Source organism: Pomacea canaliculata, linkage group LG5 (genome assembly GCF_003073045.1).
Source record: "Pomacea canaliculata isolate SZHN2017 linkage group LG5, ASM307304v1, whole genome shotgun sequence".
In the NCBI taxonomy this organism is placed as follows: Eukaryota; Metazoa; Mollusca; class Gastropoda; order Architaenioglossa; family Ampullariidae; genus Pomacea; species Pomacea canaliculata.
Window position 1 is genome coordinate 1,556,053 of NC_037594.1, and position 25,892 is coordinate 1,581,944.

The 25,892-nt window shown below is 47.7% G+C and overlaps 1 protein-coding gene across 1 annotated transcript; it reads right to left on the reverse strand.

Moving 5' to 3' along the window:
- Positions 1–7,702: 7,702 nt before the first annotated feature.
- On the reverse strand, positions 7,703–11,687 carry LOC112563872. Its single transcript, XM_025238288.1, has 2 exons — positions 11,606–11,687; positions 7,703–11,298 (listed from the first exon to the last, which is right to left on the reverse strand). Exons 1-2 carry the CDS (start codon positions 11,685–11,687, stop codon positions 7,703–7,705), a joined length of 3,678 nt encoding a protein of 1,225 aa, XP_025094073.1.
- Between the last annotated feature and the right edge of the window lie 14,205 nt (positions 11,688–25,892).

Sequence of the window (25,892 nt, forward strand, 5' to 3'; positions counted from 1 at the left end):
TAAAGTTTGTATTATTTCTCCTGTCATCTGGTATCGTTTTCATCATTTTTAATGAGCTCGTGTGAAGAAAAGTGCCGAGAGAAGAAGAGAAGGAAACGTGAGCAGCAGAGACAACGCAGGCCGCCCCTTGTAAGACGCTTCATCGGCTTTGAGTCAGGGTCTGTTCCTCCTCAGCTGCAGCACCGTCATCGCCAGACGTCGCCCGGACAACGTTAATCCGTTAGCATTACGTCACGCGCCCTCAAGGTGTGCGTCACTTCCAGTCACATGGCCCACTCGTCACGACGTGTGACGTATCGCTCAGCCGTCTGACAAGTGTTGCTCCTCATGGCTGCCGACAGGCCCGCGGCTGCCTGTGATGTCTCCTCCTCTGTAGCGGGAGGGACGGCGCGAGCGGCTTCTTTCATCTTCGCAATCGTTTGTGACGTGAGAGTCAGAGTCAGAGTGCGATGAACTGAGTGGAAACAAGATGGACAACAGCTGCAAAATGGATGATGAAGTGATGCACCGGAACTTGAAAGACTTCGGCAAGGCCTAAAGTGAAGATACCATTCTTCATCTTGGAAGAAAAAGACCGATTATAGCCAACAGTACCACAGGAATCGGATCACGTGGTATGTTGCTGAGTTCAGGGTACGTCATAGGGTAATAACGACAACCTCCACTTTCAGCGAGCAAACGACCGACCCCACTGCGGCAAGCCAGCAACCAAGTCTCCATTGATACTTTACACAGTCCACGGAGGATCAATATTTTTTTCTGCCCCTAGTTTGTTTAGAGCGTTCATAAAAGTAAACAAGAAAACACCGCCCGCCATTAACAAAGAGACAAGTAATCGGTCAAGCTTTGAAAGGGATTGAGATCGCCATTGTCAACATCATGGGATCCGACTCTAGGGCTGCAGTTGGATGTTCTTTACATCGATAACTGTAATCATCTAGAGCAAGTATTACCGATATTTCCCCAGCGTCCGAAAGGTCTCAGGGCTACCTTTAGTTTTACCTGCGGCTGTTTTCCTGCCTGTAATTGTCTCCCCCGTGAATGAGATTTCGCGTTCGAAAATGAACGTGCAGTCCTGGCTGTTTGTTTGCTTTCTGATTGACTGTGGTTTCAAAAGAAGGACTGTCCATTTTCTTTTACTCCTCCCTATTTCTATCTCTCCAGCATCCTCTTCCTCTCATCTCCATCCCTTTCCTCCCTGGTTCCCCACCCATCCACCCCTTCCCATCCCCAGCTTCCACTTCCCGCGTCCCGTGCAAGCCTGTCTCGCCGCCAGCCAGCGGGGCGGGCTGTTTGTGCACGTGTGTGAACAATGTCTGAACAAACGCCTCCCGCTCGGGGCAGCTGCTGAGCATGCAGGCCTCTGGCCGCGCGAAACAATGCCTCCATCTCGCTCCCAAACCGTCCCATGTGAATCAACAGACGCAACCCTTGCTCGCCTGCCTCCGACTTCACAGAACAGCGCGCCCCCGCGCGGCGTCGGGAAGAGAACTGCGCTCAAAGGTAGGCAAATGTCAATACGAGTTTGATCATTACCTCCCTTCCGGCGGGTTTCTTTTTAGGTCCCTCCTGCCCACTTCTCGTTTGAGGATTTTCTGCACCACCACCGCCACCACTGCCGCCGCCACTACCACCACCACCATCACCATCCTGCTCCTCCAGGCTCACGCCATGCCAGAGTCCATTTCAACAGCCACACTCACAACTCTCATCTTGTAAAGCAAACTTGAGAGATCAAAAACTTTGGCCCCTTCAAATTGAATTGCATGAAGACATCCAGGTCAGGTGGCGTTGACATCCGAATAAAAAGTGATAAATCATAATTCCAAACTTTGGTTAAAAAGTTTCAACGGACAACTCTTAAAAACTCGAGTTCTCGTGCACGTGCAGTTGGTGTTTCATTATAAACAAAAGTTCACTATAAAACTGACCGCAGTCGTTGACATCTTAATCTCTGCCAGAACATCTCGTCTGTCACATCCGTGAGTAGGATATCAAATAAAATCACCAGCACACCATACTTAGAAGCTCATTCCAAAAACCTTACTCGGTGACACCAATGATTCTTCGCCCAGGTGAGCGTTCACGGATGCATTTATTTCAGAGGCCGTTAATATCTTTATTCAATCTCGTGTGCTTATCTCAGTTTGACATTTCAATAGGTCATCGCTAGACACCAACACAATGACTGGATATTATTTCCCCAGAAAAAATGTTGTATCATGCAGGACAATGGTGTCAAAAGAACCAATCAAGTAACGGAAAACTGTTCATGGCCATAAAAAGATACAGATGGCTTAGGGTTAGCAATAAGGTTAGGGTTGGAGGTCTTCATATAAAAATGTTGGAAAAGATAAGGGATAGACAGGGATATTTACAATTTATCTGCATTATCTGATAGCCTGGCGAGAAGGACAGTCTGGACTACCTGTAAAGAACTTGGACTGATCACAAGATGTTGGTCTGTGTATGGGGCAAACGTTTCCTCTTGGCGTGGTGGTCACCTGCACAGAAATACATTGAGTTGTGACCAGCCTTCAGTGGACAATCTCATATTTTGCACAAACTGCTGCTAACAACAAAAGTTGTGCTGGAAGCTAAGCCTCACAAGCTGGTTTCCACGTCTGATTTCCGTCAGCCATCTTGCCTTCCTCGGGGCTGTTGACAGTCGGAAGTCGGGAAACAATAATTCTGGGATCCAGTGTGTTTGTGCGGATGTAGATTGGGACCTCAGCCAGGCATATCTTCTGGGATCGGTGTCGGAAGAGTTCCAGTTTGCAGGGGCCACAAATCAGACCCATGAAAAGACGGGAGCACAGCCTACTTTTCATGCGATAGAAATCAGAAACTTATCTCCGGCAGTCGCGAATTCTTGTTTTGAGATACGCATCTTTTGTTTACAGGCTATGCTTCATCCAAAAATTGTGCAGCTAAACCTGCTGGAATTATTCATACGCTGACATCTGAGGGGTGTCCAGATTGTAGTGCTTGCAGTCTGGAACCAATCAGTCTCTGGCACGTTTGCTTGACATTATCTTTGCTAAAATTCGTTGTCAGGAAAGCGTAACAGACAACATTTAAAAAGTCTGGTATGTAATCTTCCACACGCTGTGTGCAAAATAAATGAGGTCTTCCTTTTCAAAGGAGATCTTCCTTCTCCTTCCTCTCTCTCTCCCCGAAATATTGGTGCAGTCCTCAAGGCGGTGTGACTATTTACTGACATTTTTCCATTTCCCATGAATCGTCTATCCCACGATCAGGTCTCCATTCATTTCATCATCTTTTACACGTTCATTCTTCAGGCTACTTAATTCTTTTCTTCAAAATATTGGAACTATCGGGGTTATAGTCAACCAACCATGGCCGATCTAGGTCACTATTGTATCAGCCTCGTTCTTGTCGACACACCATTATGACGTCAACGTCGCCTCGTACGCGCATGTCAGCCCAAGACTGTCATGGCCGACATTTCACGATGAACTTCACCCTTCCCCCTGCCAGCAAGACCCGCTATTAACCTCTCGGCTGTCAGGACCGGCAGCACCAGCGCTGGCTGTGCGTATTATGGGCTGATAATTCTGCATTTAGCATTCTGGTAGTTAATGAGCCCGGCGCCTCCGACTTAATTGCGTTTCGGCCGAGGACGTGGCCTGCGAATGTCTCATCGCTGTCTCTGAGGTTATAAATATGGTTATGACTGCAGCCAGTGCCAGACCCCTCGCCTTGGCAAGTACCGTAATTCAGTCCGAGCCTTGGGGGTCACGTGAAAGGTCACACGATAGTGCAAATTCGGGTCCTGAAACGTTTCAAACATGATGCCTGTTCTTCTGTTTTCTTTGGGGAGAGTTGTAGGGGGGAAAAGAGAGAAGTCAGAAACGTTCAAAAGGAAGCATAGATCATCTTGAGGCTTCGGGAATAAATTTAAAACTTTGTATTTGCTGTTAGCTTTGAGTTCCGCAGAGTTGGAACCTCCAGGTAGTTGCGAAATCAGATCGTTTTGGGGGATGGCGCAACTTCGTGGACGGTGTGGGAGTGGGAGAGATTTGTAGCCTAGAACTTTCTGGGGTTGGGGGCTAGCCATGCAATATTATTCAAATGACTTTTTGCAGAGCCCTGAAGAAAGAAGAAGTCAATGAAGTCTAGCAATGATAACGACAGCGAGCGTAACGATAGATTTTTTGATTGAGGGGGAGGAGTAAATAAACTGAAGAAGCCGCTTTCTTTTGTTCTACTTTTCTTTCGACTTTTTTACACTCCTTCCTTCCAACTCAAGGATCACCTGCAGCAGGCAGGCTTATAAACTCTGTTTTTCGAAATCTTCTGCAGTCCTCACAGCCAAACGAAAAACAACTACTACCACCACCACCACCACCGCCACTATCTCACGACTCCACCTCTGATGCAACGCTCCACCATCTCGAGGCTCTGTCTCCTCCACTGGTCACACCTTTGTTGAGCCAATTTTTTAAGACCGACGTGTAAAAATTTGCCAGACATAGTCACGTGTTGGAGAACATGTTTCCCGAGAAGACCCTTTTAGCGACACAGACCAAGTTCGTGGATGTCTTGTCTTCGGAGTGCAGAACATGGAGACAGCTCTCGGCATTCTCTAGGGCCAAACATGTCCATCGCCAAACCTCTCGACGAACTTCGTGTTTGGAGCTGTTTAGGCTGCTTGTCCTTTCGTTCCCACCCCCACTACATCCAACACCCGCCCACCCCTTCTCCCCTTCTTCCCTTTCACTATTTTGTCTCTACTCTCGTTTCCTCCTGTCGAAACCGTTCGTTCCCGAGGGGGAAAGGAGAGGTGGGAGGAGAAGGGGAGACAGGACCTTGAAGTGCGGGATGCGCGAGCTACACGTCCCTGCTCCTGGTATCGCAGGTGAACGAGCCTCTGGAGGTATGTCACGGCCGCCGGTGTGAGACCTACCTGGTCACAAGGGGCACACCCGGGGCGTGTTGGCTTTGCAGGGGCTCAACCCTCCAGACGATGCGCGCGGTACGACAGGAATGCCGCGCAAACAGCTGCCACAAACACGCACGCGCGCGCGCACACTCCAGAATCTTTCATTGATGTCAGCCGATGAAAGACATACGTGGAGGCTCCTCCGCCTGATGCGGGGCCCTGAGTGGCACCTTCTGGCAACTTCGATTCAGTTGTACGAGAGGGGACTTGTCTCCCTTGTATAGGGAAATGTAGAATTGCACCTGCGTACTGTTCTGTTCTGGAGAGCACGTGCGTATCCTTACTATTCTTTCTTTCCTTCCACTTTTCTTTACCTTTTTTTCCGTCTTTTTTTCCAGCTACAAACGTACGGACATGAATGTCGAGAGACAAAGGTCAAGGCGCACGGGCTAAAGGTCAGCGACACCGCCATGTTTTCCTGGCGACAGACCTACACGACATGAGATCCCTCTGTTCTTGCTGATGTCCTCCCAAGTGAGGCAATCCATCCAGCCCCGGGTGATGCATGGGCTTGTCTCTCCCTGCTTGCCTCTGCAACTGAGATCGGTCACCAGCACTGCGTCCGTGGGTTGCGGTAGTTGACGGTCCTGCCGCCAGATGGAGCTGCTGTCGCTACCAGCGCCTGCGTACTTCAGTTTATGGTCCTGCAATAAAATGGTGGCAGATGAAAAGAAAGCACTTGGTAGCCCCTGACATAGGAAATGAAGACACGTCAAGGGGCTCGACACCAAAATAGCTTCCATCGCCACTAAAACCTGAGAAAATAAATGCTAAGCCGCTTATGACACTCGGACCGAGAGACTTCAGACGCATTCCGAGATAAGTTCGCGGGCGTCAGGGGAGACCAGGAGCGCAGTAGTTCCAAAAAAAAAAAATCCCTGACTTGTTCACAATACCCAGTAGATAGCAAGGTCACATGTTCAGGTCTCATCTCGGGGCTCGCTGTCTGGATGTGACACTTGTTTAGCCGTCTAAACCTCAGTATTATCGAGTCATCATCATCTTTCCTTCACTCACCTTTCTCTCCACATCTCTCTCTCTCTCTGTATAACCCCTCCCCCCCACAACACACACACGCACAGACCACACATAAAGTTCAGTAGTTTATATCTTTCTCTGTCACTCTCTAGAAGTTTCTTAGTAGTATCTTAACCTTTTCTTTTTATCTCTTCATAGAATGAAATCTCAAAATTGGAATTCTTCGTTATCAAACCAGCCGTCATCTACGAGTGGCATGGTGAAACACATCTCTCAGACACTAGATACACTTACTGCTGGCGAGGGACGATCTGAAGCCCGGACTTTACTGATGTAACAGACCTGTCGTCTTGTTGTCACAACGGACACATCAGGACCTGCAGCTACAGGCGTCTTAAAGACCTACCCCACAATAAAATAATTTCTAACGAGTGGATTTAATTTATAATAAGATCCAAATACTCAAAATGTCTGAAAAAAAGCTTTGTTCTGAGTTTGCGAGGTACAACCCTTTGAGTGTTGCAGTTGTTATCGGACTTTGGAAAAAGAAACATTTCATGTCTTGCAGCCACCAACATCAGCTTCGATGGCGGAGTCAACACCTCGAGGGCAAAGGTCGTAGTTCCCTCTTTGGTTGCAGTTTGCTGTGCCACCAGTGAATTTACATGCGGGTTTTTTTTGTTTTTTTTTAAAGGAACTGGTGAGTAAAAACGAGTGACTAACATTCACATTACCAACGGTTGTCACGCATGGCAGCTTCCCCCGCTGACGTATTCTGCTGTCGCCAATGGAAACCCGTTAGCGGCAATCGCGACAAACCGACAAGCGTGACACCTTTCTTCCATTACTTTTTTCGAGGATGTTACGACCGTAGCGGTAACTTGGCTCGTTTAAAGATCTGAAAATCTGCGGTGTCACACTTTCCCGTACAAAGTCACTTCAGTCATCCGTTGAACAGAAGATAGAACACGTATACAGCGGCTCACACTGTAATATTTCTCAGTATTATTTCAATGTTCAACAACTCAACGTTATAACCACATAATCAGCGGACTGCCACACAGGCTACTCGCATCCTCTTACTTTCAACTCACACAGAGTACTACTTCCAACTCACACAGAGTACTACTAACAACTCAGAAAAATCGAATAACGACCACCTAGGTCTACCCCAGCTTTTTATAGATCCCTTCAAAAATGCTAAAAATGCAAAATAAAAAAAAATATTAAAAAATTAAGACGCAGTACGCCCTGGCCTTGACATCGCCACTTCCGCCAAGGCCTCGTCAAACTAAAAATACTCAATTTCGTAACATACCCTCCCACTTCAAGAAGAAACTCCGCAGGACTTTCTTCTACAAACATACGAAATGAAACAAACATTTTAAGGTATCATCCATCTTCTCAACCAAAAACCAAATTAAGGCATGATCTCTCCTCACATCAAAACTAACCAGTCTCTTAACAATAAAGCTACTTAACAAAACTTCACACATGTAATTGCTAATCACAGTATCCTTCATCGGATTGTAGTTATATTCAGCTCAGTTCAGTTCTTTGAGCCAAACCGGCTCAAGAAATCAGCACCAACATTGTCCGATCCCTTTACAGAGTCAAAATGCACGTCAAAGTTCTGCAAAAACAGGGTCCACCTCATCACCCTATTGTTCTCAAATCGTGCAGTGTTCAAATAGGTGAGAGGGTTGTGGTCTGTCCGTATGGTAAACCTAACTCCTTCTAGGTATAACCGGAATTTCCTCACCGCCATACGATGGCTAAACACTCTTTCTCGATAGTAGAGTATCTTCTCTCGGCCCCATTCAGCTTTCTGCTTGCGTAGCAGACAGGGAATAACTTTCCTCCGTGTTCCTGCATCAGAACCGCCCCAACCCCTGTATCTGATGCATCTGTGCTTAAAACGTACATCTTAGAAGGATCTGGGAGCTGCAGCACCGGGTCACTGGTCAGGAATGTTTTGACGGTAACAAATGCTCGCTCTTGCGCTTCACCCCACTCGAGTGAACTTGGCTGTCCTTTCTTTAGAAGGTCCGTGAGAGGTGCCGTCACGGCTGCGAAGTGAGGCATATACTCCCGATAAAAGGATGCCAGGCCAAGGAAAGAACGTAACTGCTTCTTATTTTGTGGCCTTGGTGCATCTCTCACCTTCTTGACATTGTCCTCGTGCACTCCTTTCACTCCGCTCTTAAGACGATGCCCTATGAAGTCTACGTCATCAGTGCCGAGTATACACTTACTAGGCCTGGCAGTCAGGTTGTTCTCGACGATGCGATCAAGCAGCACGCGGATCACGCGGAGATGATCTTCCCAAGTCTGAGTGTGAACCAGTATATCGTCGGAGTAGTGCACGATACCCTCCAAGTCGTCTAATATCTTCTTTAAACCTCTCCTCAATGTTGCACCTGAATTTTTCATTCCAAACGGCATTCTCAAAAATTCGTATACACCATCGGGTGTCACAAACGCTGTTTTCTGGATGTCCTCTTCGGGTATGGTCACTTGCCAATAACCCTTGCTTAAATCGATTTTCGTAAAGAATCTGTCACCGCTCAGCTGTCGGAACAGATCAGCCGGCGTCGGCATGGGCTCTGGGTCCAAGTGGGTAAGTTTATTAAGTTTCCTGAAGTCGACGCACACCCTGTTGCTTCCATCTTTCTTTCTCACTACCACAACTGGCGACGCGTAGGGTGACTTGGACTCCCGAATAATTCCCAAACGCAGCATTTCCTCGATATCCTTCTTCAAAGACTCCCTGGTAGCATATGGTATCGGGTAAGGCTTACATCTGACCGGCACGTCTGACGTTAATCGTATCTCGTGCTGGATGAGGTTAGTTTTTCCCGGTACGTCCGTAAAGATACAGCTATGTTGTCTCACTAGTTCTTGTAGCTCTGCCCGTTGTTGGCTGGACAGATTGAGCCCGTAAACCAGGTTGTCCACCGACTCACCATGGTGTATGTCTCCCAGTTCGAGGAGGTCCTCACCCCCGTCCTCGACACACCCATCTTCATCACTCGTGATGGTGGCCACTTGACATGATGCCGAGTTGCTCAAGCTTGGCGGCCCATTAGCAATCGAAGCAATTGCTATCTCGGTAATGTTTTCAGCCGCTCTATCTGGATCTCTCTCTATGTACCGCTTGAGCAGATTGGCGTGGAACACCTTCTCCTTTCCTTTTATAAACACGACATAGTCGTTCAGACCCTTGACGTCTCGCACTGCAAACGGACCTTTCCAGTGCATTAACAGTTTATTGTGGTCTGAAGGTAGTATCACTAGGACTCTGTCGCCGGGCTTGAACGTTCTGTTCTTCGTCTTCCGATCATAGAAATGCTTGGCCTTTCCTTGAGCCTTCTCTAGTTCAGTCATTGCAAGCTGTAAGGTTTCTTCCAACCTTTCCCGCAGCTCGAACACATACTGATAGCTGTTCCGAATTTCGGGTTCGTTGACCTCCTTGGTCCATAGCTCCTTCAAAATGTGCATGGGACCTCGTATGGTTCGTCCAAATAACAGTTCAAAAGGTGAAAAACCCGTAGCCTCTTGGGTGACCTCCCGATAAGCGAACAGCAGTGCGTTGACGTATCGGTCCCACTGTCTAGGCTGGTCGCGGCATAGTTTTCTTAGCATGGCCTTAAGTGTACCGTTGAATCTCTCGACAAGTCCATTACACATCGGGTGGTATGGGGTGGTGGTAATCTGGCGAATGCCGAGGAGCCTGGAGACCTCTTTCATGCATTCAGACACAAACTGCGGTCCCAAATCGCTAAGTATTTCTTCTGGCACTCCAAGGCGGCTGAATATTCCAATCAAGGCTTCAGCGACGGTCTCGGTATCGATCTTCTTCAGAGGAACCGCTTCTGGGTACCTGGTTGCGTAGTCAACTAGCGTCAGGATATACCTATGTCCTGACTCGCTGGCGGGCTTAATCTCACCTATGAGGTCTACCGCTACCCGCTTAAAAGGCACATCAATCAGCGGCATCTTCTGTAAAGGTACCTTAGCCACCTTGCCTTTATGCACCGTTTTCTGACAGGCATCGCAAGACTGGCAAAAGCGGGTTACATCCCCAGAGATGCCAGGCCAGTAAAAGGCTGCAGTGACTTTGTCCAAAGTTTTCCTGACACCTAAATGACCACCCATGATGGATGAATGTGCGACGTCCATCACTGACCGCCGTAAGGGAGCTGGGACTAGCACTTGGCGGACCGGCTGCCCATTATGGAAGTTTCGCTGGCGGAATATGCGGTACAACACCCCTCCTTTCTCCTCAAACCTGATCTTTTCGTCATCTTCTGTGTACTTGGCTACCTGCTTGCGACATTGGTCCAGTGTCGGGTCATCTCGCTGCATCCGAATGAGTTCTTCTTTATCAATGTCAGGCATTCTCACGTTCGGTATGACAGCTAAAGCTTGGGTTTTTACTTTTTCTTGGGCCGCCTGTGCTCTAGTCATTACAGCACATGTGTGTTCCCACTCTGGGTCGGGGTCATCAGCGGCTCTAGCGCCTTCAATGTTGCCGATGATCAGATCATATGGCGGGTTATCGAGGCATACTGCATTCACCTGGCCACTGAAGTACGGCGATGATATTTCAACATCAGCAGTCGGCACATCCTGACTATGCCCGTGGCAGCATCTGAGCCTCGAGCTGTTACCGGTGAACTGGCCTTCTAACACAAGGTCTTTCCGGATGACGACTCCAGAACACCCAGTGTCCCTCAGCACGGTGACGTTGTTACCTCCCACCTGTCCGCGTGACACCGGCATATTACCAATGTCGCCGGTCGTTCTCGTGGTAAACGCGCAGTCTACCACTGGAGTGTGCCGCTCGTTCTGGGTCGTGCTGTCAGTAGCGATCGTGTGTTGTCGTCGGCCTTCATAGCTTGGCCCTTGGCTATCTCCCTCACAAATGGCCACGTTTGCTGACATCACAGGACGACGATTCGACGGTTGCGGAGTCCGTCGTGTGTTTCCCTCCAGTGTTTGGCGGCTGGTTGAATGTCTCATCGAGTTGCTCGGGCACACCATGGCCTTGTGACCCTTTCCACCGCAGGAATAACACCGCAGCTCGTTGCCTTGATGCCGATCGTAACCTTGGCTGCGCTGGGCAGATGTGGTGTTCTGGGCCGTGTCGGCTGCAGACAGGGACCCTCTTAACCTGGCTGTGAACTCTCTGCCTTGCGACTGCAGGTATCTTGTCGCAGCATTCGACAATGCTTTTAGGCTTTGGTCTTCTTGCTGCTGTAAGAAGACTGCCAAGTCTTTGGGGCAGGCTTCGATGAACTGCTCTTTGAGTACTATATACAACAGACCGTCGAAGTCCGTCTTTTGCCCCGCTGCCTCAATCCATCTATAAAGGTATGCTCTTAACCTTTCTGTAAACTGCTCGGGCTCTCCCCTTTCTCTGGTTTACTTGCACGGAAACGTCGCCTAAAGCCGTTCTCCGTGAAGTCATATCCACTCAACAACGCTTGCTTCAACTGATAATAGTCTTGAACTGCTTCTGTCGGCATGCGTGAATAAATGTCCAGTGCATGCCCCGACAGTAACGCACTGAGCGACACCGCCCACTCACCTCGTGGCAACTAGACAGCTCAGCATGGCGCTCGAACCTTTGTAAATAACTGTCCATACTGTCTTTACCGTCTACAAATTTCGGCAGCTTTGGCCTCTCACACTTCACAGACACCTCCGACATGGTGACTGCTGGCCTCAGACGCGCCATCTCTAATTCATGCACGCGTTGTCTTTCTCTCTCTTCATGTTCTAGTTGTAATTTCCGTAGTTCTCGCTCTGCAGCTCTTTCTTCTCTCTCCCTCTCTCTTTGTTCTCTCTCCATCTGTTTTACAAACACTTTTAACTCTTCTCTCTCCAGGCCTAATTCTTTGCCTAACTTCACTAGCTCCTTCGTAACTTCCATGGCTGTACACTCAACTCAAAAAGATTCACTCACAGTTCTCTTGTCCTTTCTACAGCAGCTTCTTTGTACGGAAACGATGACGGTGCAGATCCCCGGACAGGCCCCCAGATGTTACGACCGTAGCGGTAACTTGGCTCGTTTAAAGATCTGAAAATCTGCGGTGTCACACTTTCCTGTACAAAGTCACTTCAGTCATCCGTTGAACAGAAGATAGAACACGTATACAGCGGCTCACACTGTAATATTTCTCAGTATTATTTCAATGTTCAACAACTCAACGTTATAACCACATAATCAGCGGACTGCCACACAGGCTACTCGCATCCTCTTACTTTCAACTCACACAGAGTACTACTAACAACTCAGAAAAATCGAATAACGACCACCTAGGTCTACCCCAGCTTTTTATAGATCCCTTCAAAAATGCTAAAAATGCAAAATAAAAAAAAAATATTAAAAAATTAAGACGCAGTACGCCCTGGCCTTGACATCGCCACTTCCGCCAAGGCCTCGTCAAACTAAAAATACTCAATTTCGTAACAGAGGAGATGGTAAGAGATGGGAAGGGAAGCAGCGAGCGTTGGGTGAGTGAAGGGCAGTCACGTGTCACGTGGTGTGGCGCGCTTTTAGCGCAGCTTACGCGTTCACTTCACACCTTTTAATGGTCAAAAGGTTCGCATGACAATCGATTGTTTTAAATACCCGTTCTCCCCTTCTGTGGTGCTGCTGGTGCACGCCATCACACACACATACATACATGCGCGCACGCGCAGTCACGCACGCACCCCCTCTCATAGCATAACATATACATAACATCAACATGTCACAACCATCGCAAAAAAAAAAAAAAAAAAATCGTGATAAATCAGAACTTCCAAAGAGAGACAAAACACACCTTAAGGTTTTAACAAATCAGTACAAATAGAAAACATTCGCATTAAGAATTTATTCAGATTCTGAAGATTGCAAAAGTGTTGTTTTATCTGTTGGCTTTAAGGACTTCCGGTTCACGTGTGTGCTCATTAATTGTGTGAATATGAACAGAGCAGCTTCATGGAAATAACAGCAGTGTCTGCAATCTCGAGATCTCCTGTTGTCAAACGCAGACATCGCATCCTTCATGGCGAGGCATGAGTCACTGCCTGCAGCTTCCAGACACGTGATAATCACTTCACATGTGTTGTCTTGCACAGAGCGAGAGAGGGGAGAAATATTAAAATAAAACTACTTTCATGCACCAGAACACCACTGAGCATGAAACTGTTCCCTCTCTCACAAGGACGAACCAACATAATGCATTTTCCAGCGAGGGTGTCGGGCATATCTCCTCATCATCGGCGACTACGTCCAGCACGTAGCATGGTCACGTCTTCGGGGACTCGGAAAGCATTCACAAATTTGCGATAATCAAGAGAAATCGCATGCAGTCTTTCCCCCGCTGACATTCTCTTGTCCAGGCATTGAACCTGAGGGTCACACGGTTTTCAAGAAGCCGAGAGAAAGAAAAAAATGAGGAAAGGGGAGAGTATTCAAGACCTACTAGAGTCAAATATAAAATTATCGATACTGAAACGAGCGCTTTGTCTACCATCCAACTCTGATTTTTCTGAAGAAACACACATCACACGCAGAGAAAGATACACAAAGGCTCGAGCATACATAATTACACACACCTCAAATGCATACAAACATCCCACAGCCACATACAACACATCGCTATCAAAAGAAAGAAAAAAAGAAAGAGGAGTTGTAAGTGGGGAAGAGAAGAGGTACAAAGAAGATTGGAGTGAAGGAAAGCTGGTAAAGCCGCAGAAACACATGCACAGACCCTCCCAAATCTCATCAAGAGAAATAGGAAGATCAAAGGGCGAACACGGGGGTAACTGTGTCTGTCTGGGAGGCTCTCTTCATGTTCCTCACTTCCTTCTCCAAGTTTTTGTGCGAACACTGCTCTTTCTTCTCTGTCGCAGTCAGCTCGGGAATAATTATTTACCAACAACATTCGTCGCAAGCTGTGGCGCTGTCAGCCTGATAAATACCTGGCCGCCATCCCTCCTTTCCCAGGCCTCATCTGGGGGCCTGCCCCTGATCGCACAGCCAGTCTCTCCACAAGATTTACACCATATGTCCGCAACTAAAATTCCTAAAATACCGTATCATGAATTACAAAAAAAAAAAAAAATTAAAAAAAGTCAAAGTTTACACAAAAACAGGAAAGACAAACTCGACAAAAGATTAGGAGATTTTTTGATGTGGGAAGATGGCTAATACTAAGCTTACTTAGCTCCCATCCTATTACTTCTGTCCTTAATCACTCTCCATCTCGGAAATAGCTGAGTTGTTGTTTTTTTTTTTGTTCCCAGTCCATCAGCTAATGGTGACAGGGGAAGATAATTTAGAAGTATAAGCAGCCATCGACAAAGCAGAAAAGCTTTTAGGGAAAATCTGTGGTAATGCTGGAAAATGATGGCCACGTGCACAAAGACTTCAACTAAATACAAACATCACACATGTCAACAAACTTCTCTGTGTCTGTAATGTGTGCTCAAAGCTGTGGGGTTCGCGTGTTGTACATTCAAATAATACTTAGGATATATTTAATATATATTATCAGAAAAAAGGGCAAAAGTATTATACAGTTAACAAAAGGCTAAAATGGTAATGTACAGCAAACAGAAGATCAAATTACTGATATTCAGCGAAAAAAAAAAATAAATAAATAAAATAAACTGCCAAAGAATACAGTGTGTAAGGCACAGCTTGCGGCAACATATTTCCACTGAGGGCAAACTGTGATTCATACTGAAGAATACTGGTTTATTCTCGACCTCTAACACTTTCGAGGAAGATGTTCATATTGATGACACTGTCTGGTGGATGTAGTTGGGGCTGAATGTGGGAGCAGGGGAGAGACAGAGAGAGAGACAGAGAGCCCTTGTGTTGGCCATAAAATCTTCCACCCATTGTTTCAGTTCTTCGTGTGAAAGTCCCTCACCTGACCCTTGCCCTTAAGGACAAACATCAGACGCGGGGTGTGGGACAAGGAGCGATTGTGTAACCAACATGGCAGCCACTGAGTTCCTCCACTCTGTTTGTCTGGCCTTCAGGAATGTCAGAACTTTCCCCGCAAACTTGTCTTCCTGCCTGACACACAAAATATTACTCGCTTCTCGAGCAGCCAAGGAAACCCAGGAGAAGGATTCCAGCAAACAATCCATTCATGGAAGTTGGTGGGACCACAGATGTTTGCCAGCTCGCTTGGGCCTCCGTCTTAATTGGATGCACATTGCCCGAATATGTGGCTATCTGTGGCGAATGTGCTGCATGACAGTAATGTCAGAAGTGGTCCAGTGGTCCAGTGGTCCAGTGGTCAATGATTTGAGGCCACATGTTCTTGTAATGACTGGGTCGTGCTCTGTACAAGACAATGTTTCCCAAGATGTGAGTGAAGACTAAGAGGTCAGCGGGTCAAGACGTTGGCAGCAAGACGAGGATCAAGGTAACTCGGGCTAAGGGAAGATAATCCGTTAAAACGACAGCAGAGATCGATGAGAGTAGTCGCCCACCTGCTGCCCATGACTTGCTAATGCGCACCATAGGAAATGAGGCGCACCGGTGCTGCGCGCGCCGACCGGAAGTAGCGGCTGCTGCCTCAGTGCAGACGAGACGCCCGTGCTGTGTGCGACAGATGGACAACTTCCGCCTGCAGGCCTCGGCGTCCTGAGTGTGAGAATAATCTCCCTTGTGCAGCCATTCTGGTGGCTTGAAAGTTTGTGGTATTATTTGGTAGAGTGTACGCATGCGCGCGCGCGTGTGTGTGTGTATGTGTGTGTGTATGTGTGTATGTCAATTAACAACAAAAGTATCACACGTTTGTGTAATGAAGAGAGAAAGGACCCCGACACTAGCTAAGTGAGTTTTTTTCATTTCTGATACAGTTTTGTCCATCGTGTTTGATTGTTGACAATCGTGCGATCAATCACCCAGGAATCCTTCGATTACGGAAACATTTAATGTCGCATAAAATACTCAAGTGAGAGCGAGGCTTGTCTATTTTTAATCGATGTTTCGTTTTACAGAATTCAGCTAGTCAAATAAACCATGCAGTGATTGCGATAATTCTGGTGATGAGACAGATTGGAGTGACAGCGCGGTTACATCACTTCTTACAATTATTTTTTGATGAGTTCCAGCCACAGAGAGGATCGCCTTGACCCCAGGAACATCGACCGCCATTTCCTCGCCGTAATGATCATTGGCTGTAGAGGAGACGTGAGGAAAAGGGATCACTGACCGGCTTAGACAAAGGGAGATCACTGCAAAGAACGCCGCGAGGGTAGATCATCTGGCTGCGTCATGTGACGCACGAAATTGGACAAGACGACAGACGACCCTTGGTGGGCAAGACCGTTAGCCAGCGGCTGTAACGTTGGCACTAGTGTTCACTTTCCTTGCTCACTTCCTCAATTTCCACCCTCCCAGCCACCCTCTCACCCCCTCACCCACCTCAGCCACCCGCACATCCATCAACGTCTGCCTGACTCCTATCCTACTAACCGCTTCAGTGTGCGCGCGCATCGACTACGTCACCATCGACGACCGGTCAGCTTGCACGTGCTGCACGATCTGCAGACGCACCGCGTGACACGAGTGGACGGAGAGGACTGGAGGTGTGCGGCAGGGAAGGGTGGGGGGAGAAGTGTAATAATTCGCGATGAAATTATCGCCGTTGTCTGGAGGTGGAGGACGTGACGAGGTGCCAGCTTGTCGGGTGGCTGTCGTTGCTGGCGGTGTCAATGTCTCGGACAGACGACAACGATTGGACAGATGGTGACCAGCAGACGACGACGCCTCTAGTTCTCCCTACTCTTCGCTAGAAAGGTCGCGCAGGCGCAGTACTCTAGCTGAACGACAGGTTCGTAACTTCCGGTTCTGCGTCTTCTCTTCCCTCGTTATCGGAGTCTGGAAGCGGCCCCCCACACACAACCTCCGCCACTTGCAGACTGTTCTGGATGAGTCACTGCGCCTTCGTCGGCTGATGGTGCCATCACCTGCGGTTGGCGACACTCGACAACTTTTGTAACCAATGGTTGAATTAGAACTCGACTGGACTGCCATGAAAACTTTCACAACGAAGACTGAAGAAGTGTAATTGAAATCAGAGCAGTCGCGTCCTGCAGAGGGTGAGATGTGCGGAATGCGCGTGCGAATGTGTGCTTGAAGTAAAGTATTCTTAACATGATTAGTCAGAATTTTAAAAAATAGAACACCAACAAACGAGCGCATCCCTAGGGTTACCCAACACATTCATGTGCACCTGATTTAAAGCTCAGTTCGCCTCCTACACCGTGGTTTAGACACAGTGGACCACTTAGCTTTTACTTCCCGTAGGCTATGTAGCTTTAACCAGCGTGGCCTGCAGTTTGCAAACTCAAGTGCTAGGGGTCCCTCTATAAAACGGTGTAAGCTTGACCCCGATGTAACCCCGCGGACCTCTGTAGCATGCTGTCAAACAGAGTCCTTTAGAGTCCTTGACGAAAGACAAGATCGAGATGGAAAAAAAGAAAAAGAAAACGAATAACCTGTCGGCGATCGTGAGGCCCCTTCACTCACCTGACCTGCTTGGAGTAAATTTTGTCAAACAAACTTTGTCCGCTTCCGCTCCACCGCCCTCCACCACTCCTCGTCCATGAAATCACGAGACAGAACTGAGTGGACATGATGTGACAGGACCCTAAAGGAGCCAGATGGTTGGGCTTTATGTTCTGCTATTTGTTCATATGAGTGAGATAAGATTCCAGCCATTGGTCACAATTTCCCAGCGGTGCTCAGTCAATATGGCGTCCTTCTGTTTAGTGTCCAGACGGGGGTCACAAAGAAAGCTGTGCATTAGGAAATGGGAAATGGTGGGAATCGCTCCCCGAGGATGGCGCCGATCTCGGTCTTGTCAAATGTTGCTGCAAGCCTGTGTGTCTGCATTGCATCTGGTGTTTGCAACATTATCCATCCCGGGTGGGACACAGCGACTAACATTGCGCCCCCTGTGTCTAACATTAGATAATACTTGCATTATGCATTGCACATGAGGCATCACACACCTGACATTATGTCTGATACAGCTACCCCAAGTGTCTAACATCAGATGTGGCTACAGTCTGATGATGGTGGGTACTCGCTATATACATTGACTTACTATTGCATGAAGCATTGTGGGCAGCGAGGCTTACAGATATGTCAACCACACGAGCAGACAACTTGTAGAAAGGTCTACACTTACTGGAGCTAATTGATTCTAACGAGTCAGGTCCAACAAGCACGGAAGGAACCGTCCAGGTCAAGTGCGGGGTCAAATACCAAACATGGTGCTGCCAGCCAACCAGCCGTACGCCTCCACAGCGGTTACAGAATTGAATCCACACATCCTTCACATGTTCTGCATGTCTTATGTATGTAACAACAAATTGTGCGACTTTACAAACTCGGACAAACATATCTACTCAAACAAGCAAGGTCCGACTGTCAGACTCAAAGTATGACTGTTACAGCCTCTATTTCAATCTATTTCATGAACATGTCAAATCAAACGAACATCCGGGCACTTTGCATCACGTTGCCAGTCCGACAGACCAGGGACTGGAGATGTTGTGTCTGTGTGATTGTATGTCTGCATCTTGAGGTCACGAGACCATGCTAGTTAACAAATAACAAGAGGAAGGAAGAGAGAAGTATTTCTCGGCGAGTTTCCGCCATGACTACAAATCCTAGTTATGACGAACCCTAGCGCCATCTGTTCTACGTTGGCCGGACACTTGCCCTCAGCCAACGACTGGCGCTCACGTGCCTGCGCCAACATGGCGGCCCACGGCCACGCCCCTTTGTCGGTCACGTGAGGCCCCTCCATCTGTCGTGCAGGAGACGGGGAAGGAAGGAAGGGAGGGAGGAACTTGGAGGGTTAGGTTGGGGGACCCCACGAATCTGTCTTCCGCTGGCACTAATCCCCTCATTAAGGTCAGACAGATCCCTGGTGCGCTGGGACTCCGACCTCACCGGCGACACTATCAGCTTGAGACAATGACAAACGTTTAGCAGATAATAATGACTTTAATTCTTCACTGCATTATCACGTCTTATCCTCCAGTCCCCCCCACAACGGACCCCCACACGTCTTCCCGACCTTCCATTCCAGTAGCAACCCCTTCAACCCACCATTCACCCACCGATATTCCATCCGTTCAAACCTACCAGCCACCCGGATGATCACAGACACACACCTAGCCTCATCGTCTGATCAGATACATTGCAGGTGAATCAGCCTGGCTCAGACCTCTATCTCGCTCTCTGACTACAGGTGTGGGTAGATAAAGTAGGGTGGGTACAAATGGACAGGAAGTTTGCAATAAGATGTCAGCCATGCTCCATGTTGGATGTATTGCTTGTCGCGAGGCCGGCGACCTGTGATGGAGTGGCCGAGCGCTGCACGTGATGGGGTACACACCGCCCGCCTGTTAGCACCCGCGGTATTTCAATTCACCTAATGATAAGTTTGCTGGCCTGCCATTCTCTTCCTGTCCCTCCCTCTCTCACTGTAACTGTTTCACCCCTCCTTCCTTCCTATCACGTAGAAAAAAGCCTACTTTATCTTCATCTCCAAAATGTTCTTTAGATTAGTCTATTTTTAATTCTTCTTTCTCTTTCTGGTTTACACTGCTGTTTCTCTGCTGCAGATGATGATGGTGATGATCTCGCATCTTCTTCGTGTCGATATATCTGTAAAACACACACGTATCACCATTCATGTGGGTGTATGTTAAGGGGTAGGAGGTCTGGATGACCACCAGCCCCTATGGCGTTGGTCTATCGTTCAGAAACCGTCTTGGACTTGGAGATACAGCTTCTGGATTCCCACAATCCTCTACTGCTTCCAGAAGCTGGAGGAAACATATTTCCCTTTACTACCAAACAGAGAGAGAGAAATGCGCTTCACGTGTTCATAATGATCTCGCACATAGACTGATTTTAACAACAACAACAACAAGTTAATTGGAAACATAAGCCAGATGTCTCATTCTCGCTGGAGGGTAGGCAAAGGATTTTTTATGTGGCTTGTATAACTAAGCCGACTGAATATTTTCCGACATGCGGGATTGAGTGTTTAATCTCGCTTGATGGGTCCGGATTTTCCTCTTTTTTTTTTTCAGGTTTACTTTCCACTTCGTCGTCTCCCCTTGACAGTTGTTTATCCATTAATTATCTGCCCCTGCCTGTCGAGAAACATTTGTGGTCGCACAGCACGTGCGATGGCGGCTGATAACCCGGATGTTCTCGCGTGTTTGTGGCCGCTGATCGTGTCGCAAGTCATACAAACAAACATTTTCCTCCGCCGCCGCTCCTCGCTTTATCAGGCGGCCCCACGGCTCTGCTTCCAGGGGCGAGCTTCCAGAGAGAGAGAGGGAAAGAGAAATAAAACTTTTCGTTGCTTCCCTGTACGCCTTTGTTTTCATTCATTCTCCCTGTATACCACTTCTAGTCCATTCTTTCACTCTCTCTCTCCATCACACACATACACACAAGCAAATGCTAGTGCAAATCATCTTTATTTGTTTAGAAGAAAGTCTTGCTAAAAGCTGACATCGTTGACTAGCATAGCGCATTTTTTTCTAATCATCAGGGCAAGATACTGTTTACCCAAATCTGGGTGAAAGGTCGAACACGTGATGTCATATCTGCATTAATTCCAGTTTTCCCATTGGCTGAGGCCTTGACAACGTAAGGTATCCATGCACTACCCTGACGTCAGTGTTGTACATTTGTCTCGCTGTCATCACTTTATGTGCTCCAGAGACAGATAGAGGAAGGACCGAGAGAAGGAGAAACGGAGAGAGAGAGAGATGAAAAGTCTAGATGAGTCTAGACGAGAGATGGAAAGAGAAAGTGACTTAGATAAGAGAGAGAGACAAAGCAAGTAAACATTTGATGATCATGTTCCCCTCCTGTCCCCTACCCCTGTGCTGACTGCTCCCATGTAGTGGTGCGAGAAATCAATGTTATTTTGTGCAGGGAGCTGTGCGCGAGTTCCGGCGAGGAGAAAGCGGCGGCCATCACGCCATGACGCTCGGGGCCGGGAGGCGAGTCAGGAGATGGTTGTAAGCGTGACCATGCGCATCCTGCCTTGCTCCCTCCGGAGGGATGGCATGACGGGTGAAGGAGGGAGAGGGAGAAGGGTGGAGAACTGTCACGGGAGCGGGTACCTTCACCAGACAAGGGTTTTCTGGTCGAAAGCTTCGGTCCACGAGAGGTAAGGTCGTGGGTGAAAGCAGGCTAGATCTTTGATAAGCTTTCGATCAGACTAGCAGGGCGTTTCCATTCCTCCCGGGCAGGACGGTACAGGGAGAGAACCTCATTGTGAGTGAATGTTTTTCTGACCTCGTGTGATGGAATGACGACCTGCCACTGATTTGAAACTAATGGATACACCCTAAATGATTTCGCTTGAAGGCGATCAACCGCCATATTGCAGTTCGTAAGGCGATACTGTCACAATATTTTGAACGCCCTGCAACTGTATCTTCGTATTTTTCATAAGTGCTAAATTTTTGTAGCATCTTCTTTAGTTCTTAGATTTCAAGACTATGGATGTAGGTGTCTACTTGTTCATACCGTTTATTGGCTAAAATATTTTATTACAAGATTATTTATGCAGATGGCTACATTGGTGGTTGTAGAAAATTTTGCTACAGCACACTCGGGGTCTATCCCTCAGGTTTGGATTGTTGCGACCTGTCTGTCCTTTCGTCTTTACATGATGGCCTCCAAAAATAATCTTCTCCACAATGTCAAGCTCATCGCATCGTCTTCCAGGAGAAGATAACACGAGGGAAGAAATCTTTAAAAGAAGTTGTCCGACCAAGATTCAGCAAGAAGTATTGCAAATAAAGAAGTGACATTGAACCCTAGTGCCTTGGCGAATTTAAAAAAAAAAATTTAAAAATCAAAATATAGCTGATTGTTATTATTTATTTATTTATTTTTTGCAAGTCGAATTCAATGTCCAGGGCTTCATATTACTTTTAAGTTTAGTCGGATAGATGTTTCAGGAGGGTCAAGCATTGTTTCTTGTTATTTCGTTCTTCCTTTGTACACTTCTAAAAACATGTCAGTCGCTGGATTGACAGATGAGCTGTTGAACCGGGCTTAAAACATTTCATCCGGAGCAGACAGCTTTCTTCTTCCGCAGAATGAATTCCTCTTGGAAACTTACTTCGTGGCCCCCACAGGATGAATTTATTTGAGTTTTATCGATATTTGTGAACGAGTTGAGATGGTCAAGATAACCTTAAAGTTCATTGTGATGACATTTTTCATTCTACACCCAGCGTCAGCAACAAAAGAACTTTATAAAATCCAGCAACAACTAGTCGAGCATTGATAAATCGTTTGTTAGTTTTTACAGTGGAGAGGGTGGGTACACACACATAACATACCCCCTCCACACACATACCCACACATAACATACACACAGATGAGGGAAGTACACGGATGAGGATGCTTGATGAGAAGTAAAAGAAACATTTAGATGACACATGCTTCGCCTCCCACACGGCAGTGAGAGTTGAAGTGTGGAACAGTTAGTGAGTGTCGGGGTGGAGGGTGAAGTTCTCACCACGAGCCGTTAATGGCCGTTAATTCTACTCGTGAACGCGATGCCGAGAGTCTGAACACAGGGAGGCAGCAAGAGATGCACAGGGGAGAGAATCCCCAACCTGACGCCTCCACTCGTCTGCAGTTTTCACTCCTTCTTTAACGATTTCATTATTTAGGTCGCGTGATTACACGACAGATGAAGTGGAAACGAGGGAAGAGGAGAGAAGAAGGAGCAAGGGAGACCTGCAAAAAGAGAGAAAGAAAAGAGAACTGGTTTGTGATTAGTCCAGGAAAGGAAGCCTTATGGCATCCATCCTTCTCGTGTCTGCAGCCACTTGGCCTGGAGACAGATCGCCATGGAATCAGCCAAAGACTAGGGAAGGAATCAGTGAGCGGGAAACAAACGAAAGCCAAGAGAAATAATGAAGAGCGTTTGCAGCAGGTACTCACACACCTCGACATCGTCTGCGCGCGATTTGCTGGACAGTCTGACGAACTGTGTCACAATCTGTGCAGCCATGTCCAACCGCCGCAGTTAATGCCGCGGAGTTAAATTAAATTTACGCAGACACCATTCTGATCCTATTGCACGCGAGGGAAAGGACAAAGTCCATCTGACGGCCAGCCCCCCAAGCTGATGCCTCCGAGGCACGTCAGCCCCCGACGTCAGCAGTGTTTATGGCCGCGGGCGTGGTGACTGAGGTCTGGGGGGCGGGGATTGGGGAGGTTTGTGTGTGGGGGGACTCTATAGAGTGTTGGTCCTTCTCCGAGCCCTTTGACCTCCAACCTATCCACCCTTCTGTCCCCTCTCCGCGTGCCGGGGGAGGGGCCACGCGCCTGGTCACCATACTTTTTAATCTTCCCGCGCGCGTGCGCCGTAATTAGTCACCAGAGGGCGCCTTGTAGGAGCTTTATGACGCACTTCCGGCAATCTTGGGGCAAGATCCAGGCTTCAGCAAATCTCAGTCGCAAGCTCTCTCTCACACACACACACACGCATGCAGACGAACACGCGAACACACTTGCATATGTCCGCAAGTATGAATATTCTTTCTTTTCTTGTCTCGCTGTCGCTCTGTCACACACACAGAATGAAACGAATCAGACTTATAAACACTAATTAGCCTTTAATTAATTTGCTCGCTGGTGAAGCCTAGCTCGGGGAAAGATAAAACACGAGACTCTGTCCGCCATATGCCGGGATCGACCGGCCGCACGGTGCAGCTGGGTCTTCACACAAACTTCCAATAGTTTCCTCCTCAGTTCGAATCTCCGCCGAGATAAAGCCATCGACCAATCGAAAGCCATTTAACTCAAGCTCTTTCTCTCTTTGCTGCCGCCGCATCAGACGTCGATCTGGCATTTACACGGATTCTCTTCTTGGCCACCGTGTCCTTTCTAATTCTTGTCCCGCGAATCCATTTTCCATTTTCTCCTTTTTAGTCTCCACAGCCCGTCACACCCAGCATCCATCCCACGACCTCCCACAAAAAGGTTATTTACAGAAGTCGCGGGCTTTGATTGGATGCTGGAGGACATCAGCTGACGTCCAGCAGAGTGGTTCACGGATCCAGTGTGTCTTACCTTGAGCTGCGGCTGGTCCCCACAGGCAACACACCGCCAGGACTGGGATGAGAACTACTTATGTATTTATGAGGAGAACACTCTGAAATGCATTGAATATGGTAGCAGTCTTTATCTAAAGCTCTCGCTTCCCTGCCACACCAGCGATTGGTTGGACAACTGAGCACACTGCTAATTGCATGGGCTGTCTGGCTGGTCGCCTCATCGACTTGCTGGCTGGCCTAGGTGTTTGTCTGTCTGTACTTGCGATCACCATTGCCATCCTATTGATCAAACTCTTCGTGTCCTGTCTGACCAAGATGCTTTTAGTTCAAGTGAACCAGAAATGCTTCATTTTGTCATTTGGAGGAGAAATCCTTAAATTATTTTGTTTCCTGTTTTTTTTCTGAAGCTATTGTTCATAAGTTCTGACTCTAAAAGTATTTTACTATACTTTACTTACGGAACAATCCCGATACCCATATAGAGTTGTCTTCACTTGTTCTCTTTCTAGAAGACTCTCGCTGTCAGTCGAGGTCTTGTGTCACGAGCGGTCCACGCTCTCTACTTCTAGGTCAAATAAAGCTTTCAAGAAGAAATAAGAATAAGCCTTTTCCAAGTCTGCTCTGTGTCGAGAGCAGAAACATCACTGCGGCCATTAATGTCCCCTGAAAGCCCCGATAATGTCCCTTCATCCCATGCTCCGCTTAAGTCCCTTGTCAGGCTGTGCTTTCCGCCGGCGCTAGGGATTGTGGTATTGACGACCAGCTGAACGTAGCAGGCTGCGATCCCAGGTAGCCCCGAGGTGCTTTTTGTGGGATCACTTCTAGGATTTCATTCCCAGCAAGCTAGGTATAGCAGGGAGACAACCATTGCTTTCCTCGGCCCAACCACCAATAATTTTAAACGGAGGAAGAACTCCAGGCAAGAGGGGAGATTACTGAAGCTACAGAAGACGACTTGATGGACCAATCAGAAACTGCAGGAAATTGTTTGCCTCTGCTTCTTCCTCCCTTGCAGCTAATAATCCTTTTGGAGAGTTGGAGGAGAGTGGGGGGCAGAGATTGTGACTGGGGAGTGTTCTTGCCACCTCCAAGATGTTGAAGATGAAGTGATGTCCTCATTTCAAACGACAGAGAGGCTTGCGTAGGGAAGCTTTTCACAAGTTTGCCCTCAGACCCTATTTATTTTGTAGTTTTTGTGAGTGTCCTGTACAGGTCCTGTAAAACCCACAAGCTCTGTCGCTCAGTTTTCTCACAATAGGTTTTCATTCCTCCTCCTGAGTTCGGTTTTCACTTTGGCCTGTTGATCGCGCCGTTCGTCAACAAAGTCCGGTCTCCACTCAGAATCACGCCACCGGAAGGAACTGTCTTGAGGCAGGAGACACTCCGCCAGTGAAGATCACGCTCTATTGGTCTGTAATCAAGCAAAGGGACACTACTCTCATGAAAAATTGACTCCTTCGTCGGTTTCGACCAGACATGGAGAATAACACCTCCACACCCGCCACCGGCCTTCGTGCAGAAGCTGCGAAACTTGTTCTGGCATGTCGGTCTGGTGATAGGAGGATGATGTCCCACCTCAGCAACATGCAAACAGTTGTGCACAGCACTGGGGGCCACATACATGTATACACAACCACACACGCACACATGTCAGCTCAGAACAATAATTGAAAAACAAAGAAACATTTACCAAGTCCATCAGGTTGTCATTTTTTATTAGACTCTCGCAGAAAGAGTTTCAAGAATCTGTCGCAGGCGTGGTCCACACTATTGTCGGTTCTGAGCCCAAAAATGTTTTGTC

Bases quoted from the DNA above. Each gene is read 5' to 3' on its own strand.
- LOC112563872 (XM_025238288.1), bottom strand. From the start codon at position 11,687: ATGGCGCGTCTGAGGCCAGCAGTCACCATGTCGGAGGTGTCTGTGAAG. The intron at 11,299-11,605 runs GTAAAGACAGTA...GGATTGAGGCAG, and splicing joins GCTGCCGAAATTTGTAGACG to CGGGGCAAAAGACGGACTTC.